The 22,249-nt window shown below is 41.7% G+C and overlaps 1 protein-coding gene across 1 annotated transcript; it reads right to left on the reverse strand.

Annotated features, from left to right (window-relative positions):
• Nucleotides 1-2,017: 2,017 nt before the first annotated feature.
• On the reverse strand, nt 2,018-21,399 carry LOC124137680 (mitochondrial 2-oxoglutarate/malate carrier protein-like). The gene is made up of 9 exons (XM_046504082.1): nt 21,302-21,399; nt 15,989-16,050; nt 14,984-15,158; nt 13,220-13,339; nt 11,570-11,660; nt 8,208-8,298; nt 6,137-6,236; nt 5,312-5,363; nt 2,018-2,548 (listed from the first exon to the last, which is right to left on the reverse strand). The coding sequence occupies exons 1-9, from the start codon at nt 21,379-21,381 to the stop codon at nt 2,372-2,374; spliced, it is 948 nt and encodes a 315-aa protein (XP_046360038.1). The 5' UTR covers nt 21,382-21,399; the 3' UTR covers nt 2,018-2,371.
• Between the last annotated feature and the right edge of the window lie 850 nt (nt 21,400-22,249).

Consider the following 22,249-nt stretch of genomic DNA (forward strand, 5'->3'; position numbering starts at 1 on the left):
GTTGATGCTATACCGTATATATTGACAGGTGACTGAGGAACGTCGTCGTGCATACAAACGTGTGAAGCATTAACGATCCAAGAAGTACATATCATCATGATTTTATCTCTTCGACTCGTATTACATAGTTCCTCATCTCCACCCAAGTAAATATGTATTGTCCGAGTACAATGCATGTTCAACATGTTGCCTCAATATCACTTGAAGAGTGAGCAAGTTTGGGTCAACGCCGCTTTTAACAGTATTCCAGTTATATCACGGCATGTCAGCTTAATGTGGGAGGAAAGCCCGAAGTGATGTTGTTCTCAGACGTTTACCACTACGGTGAAACCCACGAGCACGGGTATGGTGCATGAAAATATTGGGAAAATATCTGTCAAAATCCAGTTGACGGTAAACATGCTTTGCAAATCCTGCAGTCATCCAATTCTGCACGTTGAAATCCATGTTGTTTACTAACTGGATGTCGATTTCATTTGCGATTTTGATTGGACTATGCATAGACTCGTTAGTCCAGCCAAAAAATAACACCAGACCAATTCGGCAAGGGTGGAAACTGGACTTTTACATCCAGTTAATGCCCTTGCCTCAGGAAGATGCAAGTCTTCATGTTCTTCCAACTTCTAAGTGCCTATCAAAGACTCAATATCACCAGGATCTTAATCTCCGGGACTTCCAACACTATATATCTACACCAGTCTGCTTCATTCAATCAAACACAAAACACACACAACAAACTGGGACGTCAAAGTGAATTATGACTCGTTGATTCGAACATCTAATCCCTTTGTAATTTGCATGGTTATTTATATTCAGCTTGTGGGTGGCAAGCTCAAATTGACACCAGGTTACCACTTTGGGGACAACGGTATAAGCATCTATATCGAAACGTGGCCTTCACAGTGATTAAAGAAGTTATAATCCATAAATTGTGTCACTTTGGGGATACGAAAGAGCACTGGTTGGTGCCGACAAACCAAGGTTCATTATCCAGGATTCAAACCATGATGCATGGGAATTTAATCCTGAGAAAAAGTCAAGAGAAACATTTCTCGTAAAATGACACAATATGTCCATATAAAGCTTCCACACGGCAACACAATGTCACAACCAACAAAAACGTTTTCTTCATGATCATCATCTTTCACCTCTAAAATAACGTTTTAACAATATTCTCACACATTCCACAGAAGTCAAGAGAATACCAAATATTCCCTTTTCTAAAATCCCTAAAATAACCACTTTTTGTGATAAAATCAAAAGAATTTCAAACGTGTTCCTATTTGAAACAAAACATGAAATAAACCGACATTTTCATAAATATGATCAAGCTTCTTTGTCTACTGACCATGAATCCAAACTAAATGCAAACTTTTGTTGATAAAATATTTGTACCAGGTCGAACGTGTTGAGCAATTTATAGCCACTGCTACACCTTGATACGAAAGGCTATCAGATACGACCCAATCGTGAGAGAGATGGGTTTACTACTCCTTCAACAGTACTTCAACTATATCACGGCATGCCTGCTTGATGTTCGAGGAAAGTTGAATGTCATGAAGGTCTTAGACGTTTACCACTGTGTCAAACACCACAAGCACAGGCATGGTGCTGACAAAACCCAGAAATGTAATCAGAGCAAGGATTCAAACCCACAATCCTGATTACGGTGCTTTAGGCGACTAAGCCACCGGTCCCCCTTCAACCTGATCATGACACGGAGTGAGTGAGTAAGTTTAGTTTAACGCCGCTTTTAACAATATTCCAGTTATATCACGGCGTGTCAGCTTAATGTTGGAGGAAAGGCCCAAGTGATGCAGGTCTCAGACGTTTACCACTTCGGTGAAACCCACAAGCACGGGTATGGTGCCAACCTAGAAACATAAACGAGGTGAACCGGGATTGGAACCCACTATCATAGGTTTCTGGCGTGCCCAAGGGACGCAACTCTGCACAGCGAATCGCGGCGCCTTAGACGACACGGCCACCCGTGCGCCCCAAATGACACGCAGACCTCAAACATGACACACCTACTGACTGTTATCTACATGTACTTTGGTTACCCGATTCAAGAGTGCTTTTTTTTTTAACAGTCATTATAATTCAAACTGATCCTGAATATTTATACCACAAGACATAACAAACAATTGAAATTCAAGGAGGATATAATATATCCCAAAATGTCAGTACTGTGTTAATCCATCTCTAAAATATTTCAACAAAAATATTTCATGGAACACATACTGTGTTCTTCAGAAATTGTTAACAAACATAAACTGAGCTCTCATCCTGCTACCCTATCACATGTACGTAACCATGGTAACAACATAGGTTGTTGGTGATATATAAGGGGCTAAACACACACACACTTCTATAATCCTCCTGAAGCCCGCATGTCTCCTAGAACATATTTGCTGTAAGACTTGTTCATCTGTTCTAAGAATATAAACGTGAGGACGGTGTGGGGGCCGAGTCGTGCGTAGTACGGCGTGAAGCCCTTCCATAAACTGAAGAAACCCTCATTCCGGATTACTCTGGATAGCACATCCTGAAAGGAAATATAATAATTGTAATAGGGTGAGGTGAAACAGGGTTTAATTTTGTTTGTTGTTTAACGCCACTCAGCAATATTCCAGCTATATTATGGCAGTCTGTAACTAATCGAGTCTGGACCAGACAATCTAGTGATTGACATCTTGACCATCAATCCACGCAATTGGGATCGATGACATGCATCAACCAAGTCAGCGAACCTGACCACCCGATCCCGTTAGTTGCCTTTTACGGCAAGCATGGGTTGATGAAGACCTATTCTATCCCGGTTGGTTGGTTGGTTTGTTGTTTAACGCCGCACTCAGCAATATTCCAGCTATATGACGGCGGTCTGTAAATAATCGAGTCTGGACCAGACAATCCAGTGATTGATATCATGAGCAATGATCAACGCAATTGGGATCGATGACATGTATCAACCAAGTCAGCGAGCCTGACCACCCGATCCCGTTAGTCGCCTTTTCGACAAGCATAGTCGCCTTTTACAGCAAGCATGGGTTGCTGAAGACCTATTCTACCCCGGATCTTCACAGTTCGAAATGGGGTTTAATGTCATGGGGTTTAATGTCGCGTCCAAGATTATTGCACTTATATGGTGATGTGCATGTGTGTGTACTAGTCCGGACTTATGCCGATTTTATAGTGCTAGCCCACTTAGATACCCATGCCGCAGTTAAACATGAATACCCCATTTAGACACAGTATACTGACTCCAAGCAGATCAGTCCTTGTTTCAGCCCGTTAATGGCAAGAGCCAGGCACACAGGCAGGGTAACAACAAGTACCATCTTTTAACGTCTTTTGGTAACGTTTTCTGCTTTCTGGGCGGGCCACGAACACAGTCGAATAATTGTTTTTGCACGAAACTGTGCGTGTTTGGTTTAACCCCGATTTGAACAGTATTTCAGTTTGGTTTTTATCATCTTTTTTTTTTCACAGTGTGCCAACTTAATGTGGTGGAAATCCCAAAGTGACGCAGCTCTTAAAACATTTATTGGTTTGGTGAAACACACAAGTATGCCAATATAAGCAACACAATCCATAATCCAGCAGTATGATGGTGGTCTGTAAATAGTCAGGACTGCGCCAGACAAACCAGTGATTGACAGCATGAGCAACATCCCACTCCGTCTGTCATGATGGTATCACCAACCATGTCACTGAGAGTGGCCACCAGGGCCCACTTGCACAAAGCAATCTTAGCACTATGACTATTGTAAGCCTTTGTTAAAGAATGGGAGTTATGATCATTGCTTCGTGCAAGAGGCCACTGATCAATTTGGTCGCCACTTATGACAAGAGCGCTAGGGGATAAACGGTTTAACATCACTTGACGTTTAACATCATCCATTATTAATTAGTAGCTATTGTGCACGTCTTAAGAGGAACTATCGTCCGTTGTTCAAGAGCTTAGTTGTCTAGTTGTACTGAAAATCTGGTAATTTTTTAGAATTTTTGAAATTGCGAGTGGTTGATAATAGCCTTAACTATTAACTAAATTTGGTAAGTTTTGTGACACCCAGTGTATGAGATTACCAAAGCTGCTGTTGCATGAATATTTTGTTGACAAGGAAGGTTGGAGTAGCGTGTTCATCTGAAAGTTTTGACTGGCTGGCGAATGTCTGGACTACTCAGTGATATGTACGCGAACTGACGAGATGGGGCAGGTTGGTTAACCCCCCTGATTAGGAAAAGGGTAATATAGAGGCAAGGATTATTTACTTAATTATGTACCAGCCGGTTTGACAATGGAAGCAAGTGAACAAAAGCAACATGCCTCCTTCTGGGTTTTTTTGGGTTTTTTGTATGCAAAATTAATTGCGTTATGGAACTATTGCAAGTGTGTGTTGCTCGCAGTTTTCGCAGTTCCTGGTCGCAAAACTTTCCAGATTAACAATAATTATCAACTTTTAGTCTCTTAGATAGCAGGCAAGCACAGTTGATTTTTAACTTCAACCAAAGTATCCAGGACTGCCAAATTGACAAGCCTAGAGCAGCTTTAACCCTGGATGTGTGGTGGTATGTGTGGTGGTACGTGTGGTGGTATGTGTGGTGGTGTGTGTGGTGGTACGTGTGGTGGTACGTGTGGTGGTACGTGTGGTGGTGTGTGTGGTGGTATGTGTGGTGGTATGTGTGGTGGTACGTGTGTGGTACGTGTGGTGGTATGTGTGGTGGTATGTGTGGTGGTACGTGTGGTGGTATGTGTGGTGGTATGTGTGGTGGTATGTGTGGTGGTACGTGTGTGGTACGTGTGTGGTACGTGTGGTGGTACGTGTGGTGGTACGTGTGTGGTATGTGTGGTGGTATGTGTGGTGGTATGTGTGGTGGTATGTGTGGTGGTGTGTGTGGTGGTATGTGTGGTGGTATGTGACAAAGGGTACTACACCATGGGACTTACCAATCCACCCCTGTACTCAGCCTAGTGTGGCTTTAACCCTGGATGTGTGGTGGTATGTGACAAAGGGTACTACACCATGGGACTTACCAATCCACCCCTGTACTCAGCCTAGTGTGGCTTTAACCCTGGATGTGTGGTGGTATGTGACAAAGGGTACTACACCATGGGACTAGCCAATCCACCCCTGTACTCAGCCTAGTGTGGCTTTAACCCTGGATGTGTGGTGGTATGTGACAAAGGGTACTACACCATGGGACTTGCCAATCCACCCCTGTACTCAGCCTAGTGTGGCTTTAACCCTGGATGTGTGGTGGTATGTGTGGTGGTATGTGACAAAGGGTACTACACCGTGGGACTTACCAATCCACCCCTGTACTCAGGCTTGCCATCTATCATCTTCATGTTCTGGATTCTGGAATGAGAAAAATGTCATCATCTTTTTGTTCTTCCGAAACAGGCTGCCTGTTTAAATTGTCTGCTTAATGACAATATTTGAACTGAAGTACTGGTCCATGTTCGCATCCAAACACCTCTTTTTTGAAGAATGACAGGAACAAGGTAAGTGAGTGAGTGAGTGAGTGTGGTTTTACGCCGCTTTTAGCAATATTCCAGCAATATCATGGCGGGGGACACCAGAAATGGGCTTCACACATAGTACCCATGTCGGGAATCGAACCCTAGTCTTCGGCGCGACGAGTGAACGCTTTAACCACTAGGCTACCCCACTGCCCCAGAACAAGGTAAGACTATCAATGTAATGTCGTAAAAGACAAAAACAATAGGGTAAACAGGGTTGTGTATTATTATATAAAAAAAACAAACATATAAATCAAAGAATCCTGCAATTTGTAAATCACTGCCATGGTAACCAGTTGACCGAGATTATGCAGTTTACATTTAGTTCAATATTGGGTAAAATAGGAGTTTCAATTGAATGCAAAAACTTATATATTTAAAAAGAATATGAAAGGAGTTTCAATTTAATGCAAAAACTATATTATTTTTATTACTATATATTTTAAAAGAATATGAAAAAATATTAAAAAAACTTTATCACAATTATATATGTAATAAAACAATATGACGTGACGTGACGTGACGTGACGTGACGTGACGTGACATGACATGACCTTTACAATAAATGACCAGTCCCTTATCTGATTTCAGTGTTGGTGGCCCACTGACCTGGTTTTTGCAATGTCTACTGGCATGGACGCAGCTGTTGTTACCAGGCCACTGATCATACTCGCACAGAAATGTAGAAATAAGTTGTCCCCAAAGTACCCTGGAAATACACAAAACATTAAAACATTTATGTTGTCGTCAACACAATAGTCAACATGGTGGTCAAAACCATTTCCCCAAAATTTGTTTCCACGGTGACAGAATATTTCGTGAGAAGTACATTAATGATGCTTAACAGCAAGTGTCAATCAAAATTATAACATTATATCTATTCTCTTTGATTTGTTAGTTTAACACCGCGCACAGCAATATTCCAGCCATATGATGGCAGCCTCAAAATAATCGAGTCTGGACCAGACAATCCAGTGATTGACCTCATGAGCATCAATCTACAAAAAATGGTACCTGTACTCTTTCAAAGTGAAACAAGGGAACATAGTGAGCGAGTGAGTGAGTGAGTTGGGTGTAACGCCACTTTTGTCGGTATTCCAGTTATATCGTGGCGTGTTGGATAAGGGCTTTTTAAGGACCACTGGAAACTTTGAAATATTTATGAAATTTTCATTCCAGTTAGCTGACAACAAGCCTTAGTTCTTTCTTACACTCCCAAATTTGAATGGTTTTACTTCTGATATGGTGTAGTACATAGGCAGGTCTAAAAAGAGTGAACAAGGCTGATTTGTGGAAAGTAAGATTATTTTACTATTTGTTTGTATCAGTAGCGTCAGTCAGATTGCTTCAAAGACTTTATCATTATAAATACAAAAAAACTCTTCCTTAAATCCTCTAAATCATCCAGTTCTACAAATTCAAACCTCAACTCTACATTTATTCCATTTAGTGTTGCTGTTAGTCCAAAATATGCAACTTTTGAAAAAAAGTCATATTCTCATTCAATCTCATAAAAATCAGACCTCAGTTCTCGCTACCGCTAAACAAAGATCTGAGGACATCCCATTAGGGGTCACGTCAGAAAGACCTTTCATCCGACCAATCAGAGCATCACTTACCAGATTATGAAAGTGACAGTCGGAATGTGATTTCTTATCATGCAACCTCGAAAACTTTAACTCTGAACAATATTTACGGGTTTATCGACTGAATCCATACAATCTAGACCATCTATTAGCCATTCCAGAATGTTCTTTTGTTCAGGTTTCAAATTTGTAATTGAGAATTTGTCAAATTATGTTTCGAAGCGTAGTCACCAATTTGAAATTAGTGCCATGAAGCACGAGAAAGCTGCCTTCTGATTGGTCATTCTATTGGTCGGTCAAAGTTCGCGCAAAGTCGGTCTGACGTGACCCCCAATGTGATGTCCTCAGATCTTTGTTTAGCCGTAGCGAGAACTAAGATCTGATTTTAATGAGATCGATTCTCATTCGTATAAACAAATCACATGAATTTGCATAACGATTTCTAAAAGTTGTGATACATAAATTATGCCAATCCTGTGGAACTAAAAGAGCCCTTATATGACCTTATCCACTGCCGCACTCAGCAATATTCCAGCTATATGACAGCTGCCTGGAAACAATCAAGTAGGACGAACAATCCAGTGATTGATATTGTGAACAACGATGACACGCCCTTTACGAACCCCCGAACCATTTGGTTGCCTTTAGCATCCAGCACAGGTTCCTAGGGACCTACCGTATTCGACGTAATAAGCCCCAGGGGCGCTCTCAAAATTAGAAATAGGGGGCTCTTATTAGAATATTATTTTGGTGAAAAAAACAGAGTTTAAAGAAAAGTTTCGTGGTTTATGCTGACAGCCTGAATGTTCATGTACGACAGATATATTTTTTCAGAATTTAATTGCCCATAATTAAAGTGCATATAACACACGAGTGCGTATCATATGCGAATAAATAAGTCTTGTGTACATTGATCAATCGGAAGGGGTGCTAATTGGGATTGTTCACTAGCCAATATATTAGCAAATATCGCCGTGGGCGCTTATTAGAGCTGGGCGCTTATTACGTCGAATACGGTAATCTCACTTTATGTCCACAGTGGGGTTAAGATGAAGGGGTTCCTTCATCCACTGTCCCTTGTGTAACCAACTCACCTGTGGACATGAGCCCTTGTTTAGCCTGTGAGTAGGACGCCAACTGAGCGGCATTGACAACCATAGCACGTCCGACTGTAGGTAAACAACCCTGGAAATACAAAACTTACATTCATAATATGACATAAAATCAGCTAAATCATGGGTTAAACGCCACTTTTAACAGTATTCCAGTTACATCACGGCGTGTCAGCTTAATGTGGGAGGAAAGCCCGAAGTGATGCAGGTCTCAGACGTTTTACCACTTTGGTGAAACCCACGAAGACAGGTATGGTGCTGACAAACCTAGAAACATAAATGGGGCCAACCAGGATTCGAACCCACTATCATAGGTTTCTGGCATGCCCAAGGGACGCAACTCTGCACAGCGCTGCACCTTAGACGACTGGGCCACATGTATTCATAGCGGCAGTCCCTGCAAATATCAATTTTGTTTGTTGGTTGTTGCTTAATGCCACACTATGCAATATTCCAGCCATATGACGGAAGTCTGTCAGTCTTCAAATCCTGACCAGATAATCAAGTATTTGATATTGTGAACAACAACCAACATCGTCAGGGTACGATGACATGCCATCGATCAAGTCACTTGGGGTGACCACCCGATTCATAAAGTCACCTCTTTGACCAGCATCATGAGCATAGGTCAATGGGACCTATTCTGACCCGGAATCCCCACAGTGAGACCAGCATAGGTTGATGGGACCTATTCTGACCCGGAATCCCCACAGTGAGACCAGAATAGGTCAATGGGACCTATTCTGACCCGGAATCCCCACAGTGAGACCAGCATAGGTCAATGGGACCTATTCTAACCTGGAATCCCCACAGTGAGACCAACATAGGTCAATGGGACCTATTCTGACCCGGAATCCCCACAGTGAGACCAGCATAGGTCAATGGGACCTATTCTAACCTGGAATCCCCACAGTGAGACCAACATAGGTCAATGGGACCTATTCTGACCCGGAATCCCCACAGTGAGACCAGCATAGGTCAATGGGACCTATTCTAACCTGGAACCCCCACAGTGAGACCAACATAGGTCAATGGGACCTATTCTGACCCGGAATCCCCACAGTGAGACCAGCATAGGTCAATGGGACCTATTCTAACCCGGAATCCCCACAGTGAGAGACCTATTCTAACCTGGAATCCCCACAGTGAGACCAGCATAGGTCAATGGGACCTATTCTAACCCGGAATCCCCACAGTGAGACCAGCATAGGTCAATGGGACCTATTCTGACCCGGAATCCCCACAGTGGGACCAGCATAGGTCAATGGGACCTATTCTAACCCGGAATCCGCACAGTGAGAGACCTATTCTAACCTGGAATCCCCACAGTGAGACCAGCATAGGTCAATGGGACCTATTCTAACCCGGAATCCCCACAGTGAGAGACCTATTCTAACCTGGAATCCCCACAGTGAGACCAGCATAGTCAATGGGACCTATTCTAACCCGGAATCCCCACAGTGAGAGACCTATTCTAACCTGGAATCCCCACAGTGAGACCAGCATAGGTCAATGGGACCTATTCTAACCCGGAATCCCCACAGTGAGAGACCTATTCTAACCTGGAATCCCCACAGTGAGACCAGCATAGGTCGATGGGACCTATTCTAACCCGGTATCCCCACAGTGAGACCAGCATTGGTTGATGGGACCTATTCTAACCCGGAATCCCCACGGAGAGACCTATTCTAACCCAGAATCCCCACAGTGAGACCAGCATTGGTTGATGGTGGCCTATTCTAACCCGAAATCCCCACAGTGAGACAAGCATAGGTCGATGGGACCTATTCTAACCCAGTATCCCCACAGTGAGACCAGCATAGGTCGATGGGAACTATTCTAACCCAGTATCCCCACAGAGAGACCTATTCTAACCAGGAATCCCCACAGTGAGACCAGCATAGGTCGATGGGAACTATTCTAACCTGGAATCCCCACAGTGAGACCAGCATAGGTCGATGGGAACTATTCTAACCTGGAATCCCCACAGTGAGACCAGCATAGGTCGATGGGAACTATTCTAACCTGGAATCCCCACAGTGAGACCAACATAGGTCAATGGGATCTATTCTAACCCAGAATCCCCACAGTGAGACCAGCATAGGTTGATGGGACCTAATCTAACCTGGAATTCCCACAGTGAGATCAACATAGGTCAATTGGACCTACAGTAAACTACGGTTATAACGGAACTAACGGATATAATGAACTACCTTTTTAGTCCCGACTATATGCTGTAGCTATGCTGTATATATGCTTATAACGAACTACGGTTATAACGAACTAAAATTAGTAGTCCCTTTGAGTTCGTTATAACCGTAGTTTACTGTATTCTAACCCAGAATCCCCACAGTGAGACCAGCATAGGTCAATGGGACCTATTCTAACCCGGAATCCCCATGGTGAGCATATATCAGAGAGTTCAAATCATCTAACAGTATCATGCAAGCAGATTTAGCATTTTGTTGTGTGACAGGGACGGTAACACATGTGCAAGTAATTATTATACCAATTTATTGGAACCATAAAGATCCGAGGGAGAAAAGGTCTTCAGCAACCCATGCTTGCCGTAAAAGGCGACTATGCTTGTCGTAACGGGGGACTAACAAGATCGGGTGGTCAGGCTTGCTGACCTGGTTGATGCATGTCATTGTATCCCAACTGAGTGGATCGATGCTCATCATGTCAATCACTGGATTGTCTGGTCCAGACTTGATTATTTACAGACCGCCGTTATATAGCTGGAATATTGCTGAGTGTGGAGTTAAACAGCAAACAATCTTACAAACAATTTATTGCAAGAGTTGGTTAATATCACTTTTTGAGGTGAGGTGAAATGGAGTTTCAAGTCACGTCCAAGATTATTGCACTTATATACCGATGTGCATGCAAATGTGTGTGTGTGTGGCTGCTTGTACTAGTCCGGACTGATGCAAACTTATAGTGCTAGCTCACTGAGATACCATGCCGCAGTTTAACATGAATACCCCACTCAGACACAGTATACTGACTCCGAGCCGACCAGTCCTTGTTTTAGCCCCTTAATGCCGAGCACCAGACAGGGTAACAACAAGTACCATCTTTTAACGTCTTTTGGAATGACGCGGCCAGGGATCAAACCCCCGACCTTCCGCTCTCCGGGCAGACGCTCTACCACTAGACCACGGAGGTGGTCTTATCACTTTTCGAAAAATGACATGAACCATGATATACATGAATCAATACAGGGTAGGCACTTCGATCGTATTGTGAGGTGTACATTTGTGGTGCACAGATACGTCAGTGAACGTTGTCAGCCTCTCCGTAGATGTCCCTTGTGGTCAAGTCATGAATGCTCCACGTACCCGCCATAGAGTGACCACGCCCTCTTCTGTGATGATCCTGGACAGCGCATTGAACACATTCTTATAACCCCTCTGCTGGTCAGCTGGTAGCCTGAAAAGAGAGAGTGAGTGGGTGAGTAAGAGAGTAGGTGGGTATGACAAAGAGGGTGGGTTGGTGTCTGGTGGGTGTATGTGTTCAGGTTGAACACAGCTTTCAACAGTATTTCAGTTATATGGTGAATCCCATGAGCAGGCACATGGAGCTGACAAACCAGTAATCTTAATCAGCACAAAGTTATGCAGGTCTTAGACATTTCCGATTTGGCGATCTGCAGCTTTCTCAAAACCATCTGAACCCAGCTGCAATTTTTCTCACAACCATCTCACCCCAGCTGTAGCTTCCTCAAAAACATCTGAACCCAGCTGCAGCTTTCTCAAACCATCAGAACCCAGCTGCAGTTTTTCTCAAAACTATCTGAACCAAGCTGCAGTTTTTCTCAAAACCATCTGAACCCAGCTGCAGTTTTTCTCAAAACCATCTGAATCCAGCTGAAGTTTTTCTCAAAACCATCTGAACCAAGCTGCAGTTTTTCTCAAAACCATCTGAACCCAGCTGCAGTTTTTCTCAAAACTATCTGAACCAAGCTGAAGTTTTTCTCATAACCATCTGAACCCAGCTGAATTTTTTTCTCAAAACCATCTGAACCCAGCTGCAGTTTTTACAAGACCGTCTCACCCCAGCTGCAGTTTTTCTGAAAAACATCTGAACCCAGCTGCAGCTTTCTCAAAACCATCTGAACCCAGCAGAAGTTTTTCTCAAAACCATCTGAACCCAGCTGCAGTTTTTCTCAAAACTATCTGAACCAAGCTGCAGTTCTCAAAACCATCTGAACCCAGCTGCAGTTTTTCTTAAAACCATCTGAACCCATCTGTAGCTTTCTCACAACCATCTGAACCCAGCTGCAGCTTTCTCACAACCATCTGAACCCAGCTGTAGTTTTTTCTCAAAACCATCTGAACCCAGCTGCAGTTTTTCCCCAAACTATCTGAAACCCAGCTGAAGTTTTTCTCAAAACCATCTGAACCCAGCTGAATTTTTTTCTCAAAACCATCTGAACCCAGCTGCAGTTTTTACAAGACCGTCTCACCCCAGCTGCAGTTTTTCTCAAAACCATCTGAACCCAGCTGCAGTTTTTCCCCAAACTATCTGAAACCAAGCTGAAGTTTTTCTCAAAACCATCTGAACCCAGCTGAATTTTTTTCTCAAAACCATCTGAACCCAGCTGCAGTTTTTACATGACCGTCTCACCCCAGCTGCAGTTTTTCTCAAAACCATCTGAACCCAGCTGCAGTTTTTCCCAAAACTATCTGAAACCAAGCTGAAGTTTTTCTCAAAACCATCTGAAACCAGCTGAAGTTTTTCTCAAAACCATCTGAACCCAGCTGAAGTTTTTTCTCAAAACCATCTGAACCCAGCTGCAGTTTTTCTCAAAACCATCTGAACCCAGCTGCAGTTTTTCTCAAAACCATCTGAACCCAGCTGCAGTTTTTCTTAAGACCATCTCATCTCAGCTGCAGTTTTATCACAGCCGCCTTGTGACCACAGTGTCACCCCAAGGCTACGTCACCACCCCAAAAATAGTTCAGGGAAGCAAGAGGTCCACCACCAACCTGCCATCTGCCGTCATCCTGATGAGAGCCACTTCGGCTGGCGTTCCAACAAAAGCTCCAATAGCACCGGCCGTGATTCCTATACCAGCCTTTGCTAGAAAGTTGGGAGGCTTGCCGTCTCTGAAAATAGTGTCAACATAGTGAGTGAATCATTTTTAATGCTGCAGTCCACAATGTCTGCCTCAAACGATCCTCACCCTCTGGGTACAATGTCACCGAGTCTGACCATCCAATCCATTGAAGCTGCTTTTTACACCCAATTCATTATAGTTGCAGATTATACTCAAACCAATAGTTTTTCACTCATCAATTTTCGAAAAATTTGTGAGTGAGTGAGTGAGTATGGTTTTACGCAATATTCCAGCAATATCACGGCGGGGGACACCAGAAATGGGCTTCACGCATTGTACCCATGTCAGGAATCGAAACCGGGTCTTCGGCGTGACGAGCGAACGCTTTAACCACTAGGCTACCCGACCGCCCCCCAAAATTTGTGAACATTTTAAGATTTAAAAACATGAAATAATGTTTTAGATGTATATTACTGTTCTAAATATATAGGCTTGTTTTAGAAAGTAAATTCGCTCCTTTGTACGCATGCTGAAAAAGCTTCATTGGGTATTTAGGTATGCTGTTTTTATACAATCGAGTTTTTCATTTAATGCCTGTGTTTCTGTACGCAAGTTAATTGAAAGCAATTGGGTTTTGAATATTTTTGGGGGGGTATTTTACGCAAATACGCAGCTTATCTGTAGCTCTGCGACTATACGTAAACCTGTACAATTTTCAAAACTAAAGGGTTTCTTTTATATCCCATTTATGACAGAAAGCCATTTCAAAACAATAAGTATCGTGCGGAGAAACAATCAGGGAGTGCCACACCTTAATACATGTCAGGGCTAAGTGAAAATATTATATAATAATATCTATATGTATTATTAATTAGTTATTGGAATTTGTGAAAATATCAATTATTTTCTTAACGTGTACTCGCCAACAACAACTATAAAAATAAGTGTGTCGCTACAATCAAAAGGCTTACCAAGGGAGGTAATTTTATATAGCTTTTTTGTTGATGTAAGCAACTGGCTACTGATGCTAACTTGTCAAATTATGAATGACCGACATTAGAAAGTTTCTTGTGGGTGGAGGGGCATATACAGTTGGATTGTTGGGCAAGTAGAAACACATCCTCCCGAGGCAAGAAAGTTAACTGACTTTAAAAGTCCAGTTTCCACCCTTACTGATCTAGGATGGAATTTCTGGGCTCTTACGAGTTATGTCCCTTCTATGCCTCACCTATGGACCAATCAGATTCCACCTCTCGTATCACATGCATTTGCTTTAAAAAAAAAATGGCAGCGCCCAGTCAAGACGATCTGATCGATAATCAAGATCTATATTGTGATAAAACGGGTCTTACATCGCAAAGTGCATCAAAACATGTGAGCACCTTGATTAAAAGCATGAAAAGATTTGGAGAATATCTGTTGACAACGGTGGCAGTGCAAATGCTTTGCAAATCTTGCAACTGACTGACATCTGCATGACAGTTTATGAACCGGATTTCGATTTCGTTGCGCGATTTCGATTGGACTATGCACAGACTCGTTATTCCTGGCAAAATGTAACTCCATAATACCAGCCGAGTTTGAGAAGGGTGGAAACTGGACTTCTATAGTCAGTTAACCCACTTGCCTCGGGAGAATGGTAGAAACACTGATGGACAAGTTGGTTTAAAAACAACTGTAAGGTGCTGCTTACTTTGAAACCATCTCAAACAGTGTCGTGTAGATGCCGAGCCTCGTTGTGGTGTAGGTTGCTTGACGTAGGAGACCGGCCGACAGCCCCGTGTAGATCCCACTGATCCCTTCTGTCTTCAGGATGTGACGCAGAGCGTGAAAACTTGTCTTGTGTTCTCTCGCCTTGCCACCCTCACCTGGAAGATACATCCTCATTCAGCCCACATCATTGTTATATTTTGTTACAAACATAATATTGATAGTTTTACAATAAATTGTATATATATATATATATAGCAATATTCCAGCTAAAGGACGGCGGTCTGTAAATAATCGAGTCTTGACCACACAATCCAGTGATTGATATCATGAGCATCGATCCACGCAATTGGGATCGATGACATGTATCAACCAAGTCAGCGAGCCTGACCACCCGATCCCGTTAGTCGCCTTTTACGACAAGCATAGTCACCTTTTACGGCAAGCATGGGTTCCTGAAGACCTATTCTACCCCCGAATCTTCACGGGTCTAATGCTGTATACTGAACAAAATAGCTTGATACATATTAGTTAAAATATATCTTGGTGCATCTATTACCATAACTACTAAACAAAATACTCTGATCATATACAGAACATAATATCACGACATACTGTATCAAGTGTATCATTTTAGTTGCTTAATTGTGAATAAGTGAGTGAGTTGGGTTTAACGCTGCTTTTAACAATATTTCAGTTATATCACGTCGTGTCAGCTTAATGTTGGAGGTGAGCCCGAAGTGATGCAGGTCTCAGACGTTTACCACTTTGGTGAAACCCACTAGAACGGTATGGTGCTGACAAACCTAGAAACATAACCGGGCGAACCGGAATTCGAACCCAAAATCATAGGTTTCTGGCGTGCCCAAGGGACGCAACTCTGCACAGCGAATCGCGGCACCTTAGACGACTGGGCCACCCGTGCCCCCGCTTAATTGTGAAATAGATGAGGACATTGTTTAGTAAATAATACAGCAAGTCAACCTACCACTGAGCTGCATGCGATTCTTGACCAGGTCCAGGGGCTGGACGAAAACGGTGGCCCCCATCCTGAATACAGACAAATGGGTGACATGCTTAATGTACTGATTCACCAAGTAATCCTCGACATTCAACTGAAAAGTTATTTCAACAAAACGAAATGATCAAACTAGTCCATGGTGGAATGAGTGAGTGAGTGAGTGAATTGGGTTTAAAGCTGCTTTTAACAGTATTACGGTTATATCCCGGCGTGTCAGCTTAACATGCTTAATGTGGGAGGAAAGCCGGAAATGATACAGGTCTCAGACGTTTACCACTTCGGTGAACCCACGAGCACGGGTATGGTGCTGACAAACCTAGAAACATAATCAGGGCGAACCCACTAACCAATGGGATTCGAACCCACTATCATAGGTTTCTGGCGTGCCCAAGGGACGCAACTCTGCACAGCGAATTGCGGCACCTCAGACGACTGGGCCACCCGGGTCTCTCCCCTCCACACACACACACACACACACACACACACACATACACCCCCCACACACACACACACCCCATGGTGAAATGACATGAATATGGATCAATAGTAATGTTGTTGCTGGCAAACTGAGTGAGTGAGTGAGTTTGATTTTACGCCGCTTTTACCAATATTCCAGCAATATCACCAGAACACAGAAATGGGCTTCACACATTGTACCCATGTCGGGAATCAAACCCGGGTCTTCGGCGTGACGAGTGAACGCTTTAACCACTAGGCTACCCGACCGCCCCGCTGGCAAACTGAGTTTGTCAGAAAGATCCATTGGTATTTACTCTCTAGAACAACATATGCAAAAGCAGAGCTACAGATAAGCTGCATATTTGCGTAAAATACCCCCAAAAATATTCAAAACCCAATTACTTTCAGTTAACCTGTGTACAGAAATGCATTCATTAAATGAAATACTGTCAATCGTGAAATTAATTTGTCTCCAAAAGAATGCGAGCGCTGGCCCCGAGCCAAAAATGCGACTCAATATGAATGCGACATCCCCCTCCTCTCAAGCATCAGTGGATTGATACTGTATCCAAAGAAAATACAGGAGAATCCTCACTTTAATCCAAACTTACATTAATCCAATCACACACCAAATAGCACCGCTTTTTAGTGCTGAGTAGAGTACTTAATTTTAAGATTTACAGTACTCAAATGTATAAAAACAGCATGCAAAAATATCCAATAAAGCTTTAATCAGCAAGTGTACAATGGAGCTTATTTCCGAAACACAATTACGAGCTAATTTACTTTCCGAGTCAAGCCTATATTTAGAACTCTCATATACATCTAAAACATTATTTTTTTTTTTTTTTAAATCTTAAAATCTTAGCTCATTTTTGGAAAAACCAAAAAGAGTGATGAATAGATGAGTGAAAAATATTGGTTACCCAAATGAAAATGTAATAACCCAATAAAAATAGAAACCTTCGAGTAAAAACTCAATTGCTCAAAAAGTTATCTGGAGCTCTGCAAATGAGAATAAAGAAGTGTTGACCCCCATTCCCTTGCCTCTTAAAGTGATGTGAGGTGAAATGTGGCTTAACGTTGTGTTCAAGGTTATTGCGAGTTACGAGTATAGTTACATGTTTGTATGTTTGTCAGGTGTTCTAGTCGAGGGAATGACATGCGCCAAAGCCCTGGATCAGGCCTAATTGAGAATGCAGGGCTCGATTTAAGCAACTTGATTTAATTTGCACCAGGTGCATATTGCCATTAAAGTCCAGTTGCATCAGACAAAACCAGGTTGCACCCTCGTCCCATAAACTTATCAAAGTTGAAACATGGATGCATTAACTAGTCTAAGTACCGGTAAAGTGGTTGGTTGGTTTGTTAATAACACCACACTCAGCAATATTCCAGCTGTATGATGGCGGTATGTAAATAATCGAGTCTGGACCAGACAATCCAGTGATTGACATCATGAGCATCGATCCACGCAATTTGGATACGATGACATGCATCAACCAAGTCAGAGAGTCTGACCACCCGATCCCGTTAGTCGCCTCTTACGACAAGCATAGTCGCCTTTTACGGCAAGCATGGGTTGCTGAAGACCTATTCTACCCCGGAATCTTCACGGGGCATACCCATAAGTAAAATCACAGATGACAGTGTCATGTGTCTTGAATTACACAGTGACAGGTATTTAGTGTGTTCACAGATTGTTGTTGTGTGGACAAATAACCGTTGGTTAGACAAACACCTGATTTTTGTTGCATGTAAACATAAAATATTAAGTTGCATTTTTCAATTATAGGTTGCGCTGGTGCATGTTTTATATGGCAAAATCGAGCCCTGGTTCAATGACTTGATAAATCCTTGTGAAAATAAAACTACTGGTTTGGATCATATTTAACGGGCATTAATTTTCTGGTGAGGGATACATTACTCCATCTTGGATAATGCACATCCTCTGTTGATGTACTGGTCCAGAACGTGTGATATACCGTATTCGAAGCAATAAGCGCCCAGGGCGCTCTCAAAATTAGAATCAGGGGGCTCTTATTAGAATATTTTGTTGGGGGAAAAAACAGAGTTCAAAGATAAATTTCGTGGTTAATGCTGACAGCCTGAAATGTTTATGTACGACAGATAAATATTTTTCTAGAATTTCATTGCCCATAATTAAGGGTGCATATAACACACGAGTGCGTATTATACGCGAATAAATAAGTCTTGTGTACATTGATCAATCGGAAGGAATGCTAATTGGGATTGTTCACTAGTCAATAAGTTAGCAATTATCGCCGTGGCGCTTATTAGAGTGGGGCGCTTATTACGTCGAATACGGTATTTTACAGTTACAGTCAGCTCACAGCATAGACACCACCTGGTAGACCCATTATTTCATGATGAAATGACATGTTTATAATAACTGAAACCAAATATCACAAGTAATTAATAACACCGACCTACACCTATGTAGTTTATGATATAAATGTCCAATAACCAGGCGCCAGCACATATCTTTTTTAAAAATATTTTCATTCAAAATAGAAACAAACAAAACATTCATGTCAAACACCTGTCAATACCAAGGTGCGAAAACCCATTACACTGTTCCACAGGTAGCACACACTGTGACGAGCTTACGCCCGGAGCAGGGCTAAGGCAGGGTCTGCACACAACACTTGACTCTTGTATTTGAACAAGGAATGGTTGGATGCAACATTGTTTCTGAGGTGGCTCAAAACTTGAAAATAAAAACCTTACAGAAAGGTTTTTAAACCAACATTTTTAGAAGCAGCATCAGAAGTGCCTTGATGCACAATATATCTTGATATATTCAGAAATGTTTGTCATAGATTCAGGAACACTAGAGAATTGATGATATAAATGAATAAATATGTCAGTTTATACATTCCTTGAAAAGGCCTCTCAAATATTACATCAAGGATACAAGTGTTTACCGTATTCGACATATTAAGCGCCCAGTGCGCTCTCAAAATTAGAAATAGGGGGCTCTTATTAGAATATTATTTTGGTGAAAAACAACAGAGTTGAAGATCGTAAATTTCGTGGTTTATGCTGACAACCTGAAATGTTTATATACGACAGATATATTTTTCCAGAATTTAATTCCTCATAAATAAGGATGCATATAACACACATATTATACAAGAATAAATAAGTCCTGTGTACATTTATTAATCGGAAGGGGTGCTAATTGGGACCGTTCACTCGCCAATATATTAGCAAATATCGCCATGGGCGCTTATTAGAGCGGGACGCTTAATACGTCGAATACTGTATTTTGATATCATACAAGCCCCAAACAGACTTAACTACATGGACGTATTAAATTAGAAGTGGTAATTTTCTAAAAACTTAAATCATGGTGTTGGGATTTTTGGGTGGTCTCAATTAATAATCATGGTCCTACTTGAGCTTTGTCTTTGCTAAACATCTCTGTCCTTAACCTAACGAAGGACTCCAAAAAATTCATTTCATGATTATGGTGAGGGGCCTTTTATTCTTGATTTTGAACAGGTAACATTAAATGACCAGTTTTTAAATATGTTAAACTAAATGTTTGATAGAAATATAACTCCACTGTTGTGATTGAATTTGAGAATACCCTACAAGCTGACGAAAATTATAGAATTTTATATAGAATCTAATTAATTCTGTTCTGACAATATATAACAGTGTGAAGCAAAATGATATGTTTCAGTGTGGATTTTAAAAATATTTTCTCCATGTGTGTATAGTTTTTAACGCTGCAGTGAGCAATATTCCAGTTATATGATAGCGGTCTGTAAATAATCAAGTCTGGACCAGCCAATCAAGTGATTGGCAACATGAGCAGCGATTTACGGAATTGGGATGCGATGACATGCATCAACCAAGTCAGCACAATGAGAGGCAGTTCTAAGCCCCAACACCCTACCCCTATTATAAATTACCAGTCCCTAACATCAATCATATTCAGTTTCTAACCAACCATTTCAGTCACACTCTAATGTTCAAATGGCAAATTCTACATGTATTAATGTAGAACAAATGACCTAAAACTGATCAGAAGATCAGTATCAACAATGTACCCACAGGACTAACCGGACCGTGGTTAGTCATGTGATATATTGTTTAATGACACAAATTATCTGGAACTCTATGGTTACACTACAAGTCACTAATGTTCGCATTTCTTTCTTACTATGCACCCATTCCTTCTGATTTCTCATATGGTTGAATAACTTAATTCAACTTCAGTGTATGAATGACCAAATTGTTAAATACATGTATCTAAATACATTTTGCCAGGGCTATGCTAAAAATGTTCCAAATCGGACATTTTGAGACATCTCCTGAGACCTACAGTGGGTACCCGGGTAGGGTCGGGTAATAGGGGGATGGGTACCCGTGGTTGTAAATTTGGCCTCGTCCCAGCCCTAGTCTCCTTGAAAGACTAAATCTGCCCCAAAGTCGTTCTAACATAGAGCATCGCTAATAGCCAATACGTCGGCACACAAGCGAGAATGCAACAGACAATAAATTTTCAATCTAACATATATAAATAGAATTTTCATTCATTATATTTTGCACTGAATGTGGATGACGGGTGTTCGGTTAGCAACTTAAAATCACTACTGACACGGAGAAAAACACATGAATTGAGTAATCTGTTAGGCCTAAAGTGTTCATGCGACTACCAGTCTGTGAACTTGCACGACACGCGAACAGTTAATGAATATGCACTAATGAAGGTGAGCGGTTGAAAAATACATAATTTTAGTAACAGACGCTGTGTTGACGACTCGTTCTCGCTTTACTTATACATACCCTGCCACGCCCCCGAATAAGAACTTAATCCCTTTCGGGATTTTAGCCGCTGGTTTCGACTGTGCACTGGAAGCAGACATCTTGTCAATGTGCTTTTTGACCTTGACCTCTATACCACCTTGAACTTCATGTCGACACGGAACCTACCCGTGCGTGCGGTGTTGCGTCCTGATTCAAATGAAAAATCTTTCACGCATGAATATAAATTAAGAATATTATATGCGAATATCATTTATTCAACATTTGGATTTATTGCATGGCAAGACCTTTGATTTTGATACTAGCTCAGTATTTTTGGAACATTAAATTATTGTGTGCGTATTTTTTCAGTGCACATAGATCTACATGTGCATTAATATATTTAACAACACGTAACAATATTTGTGGCTTTTGTGTATATACTTTAACTGGTGTATAACTAACTGTTTTTGTGTACTTAAAATAGATTATTTCACCTACAATTAAGATCTATATATGCTTTATTGTTGTCACAATTTAAGCGATCGTTTGCTTATCTTCTGGTAAGCAAAACTAGCAATTCCACAAGTGAGACAGCTATTATACCTGCCTTGGTGAAAAAAAGGGATAATTATTTAAATAGGCCTACCGACAATGACTGAAAAAAGTGCTATTCTATGAATATTAGCTTCCGCGGTGATGCGGCCGTCAAACCAGCTGTTTCAATCAGAGGGGGTTTATTGTGATTTAATAGCCTCTGATTGACCAATCAGAATCGAGTAAATTCCAAATTCATGGTAGAATATCAATTAAATTGCATGTGACACCAAAACAGAACGCTGCTTGCGTCTGTAACATTGGCACTCAGCACGGCGTCGTGAAAGTAATCGAGCCTGGACCAGTTAAACCAGTGATTGATAGCAGATAGCAGATATCCAGGCCGTCGGGTTCTGGTGACAATCATTCAGCCATGTCCCCTAACCCTAACGT

This window comes from Haliotis rufescens, unplaced genomic scaffold (genome assembly GCF_023055435.1).
Source record: "Haliotis rufescens isolate VD_foot unplaced genomic scaffold, xgHalRufe1.0.p SCAF_94, whole genome shotgun sequence".
Lineage (NCBI taxonomy): Eukaryota > Metazoa > Mollusca > Gastropoda > Lepetellida > Haliotidae > Haliotis > Haliotis rufescens.

What these genes read in the sequence shown, in the direction of transcription:
- LOC124137680 (XM_046504082.1), bottom strand. Translation starts at nt 21,381, where the DNA reads ATGTCTGCTTCCAGTGCACAGTCGAAACCAGCGGCTAAAATCCCGAAA. An exon ending in AGGATGACGGCAGATGGCAG is followed by an intron (nt 11,661 to 13,219) that starts GTTGGTGGTGGA and finishes CTCTCTTTTCAG; the next exon opens with GCTACCAGCTGACCAGCAGA. An exon ending in GTAGACATTGCAAAAACCAG is followed by an intron (nt 5,364 to 6,136) that starts GTCAGTGGGCCA and finishes TTCTCATTCCAG; the next exon opens with AATCCAGAACATGAAGATGA.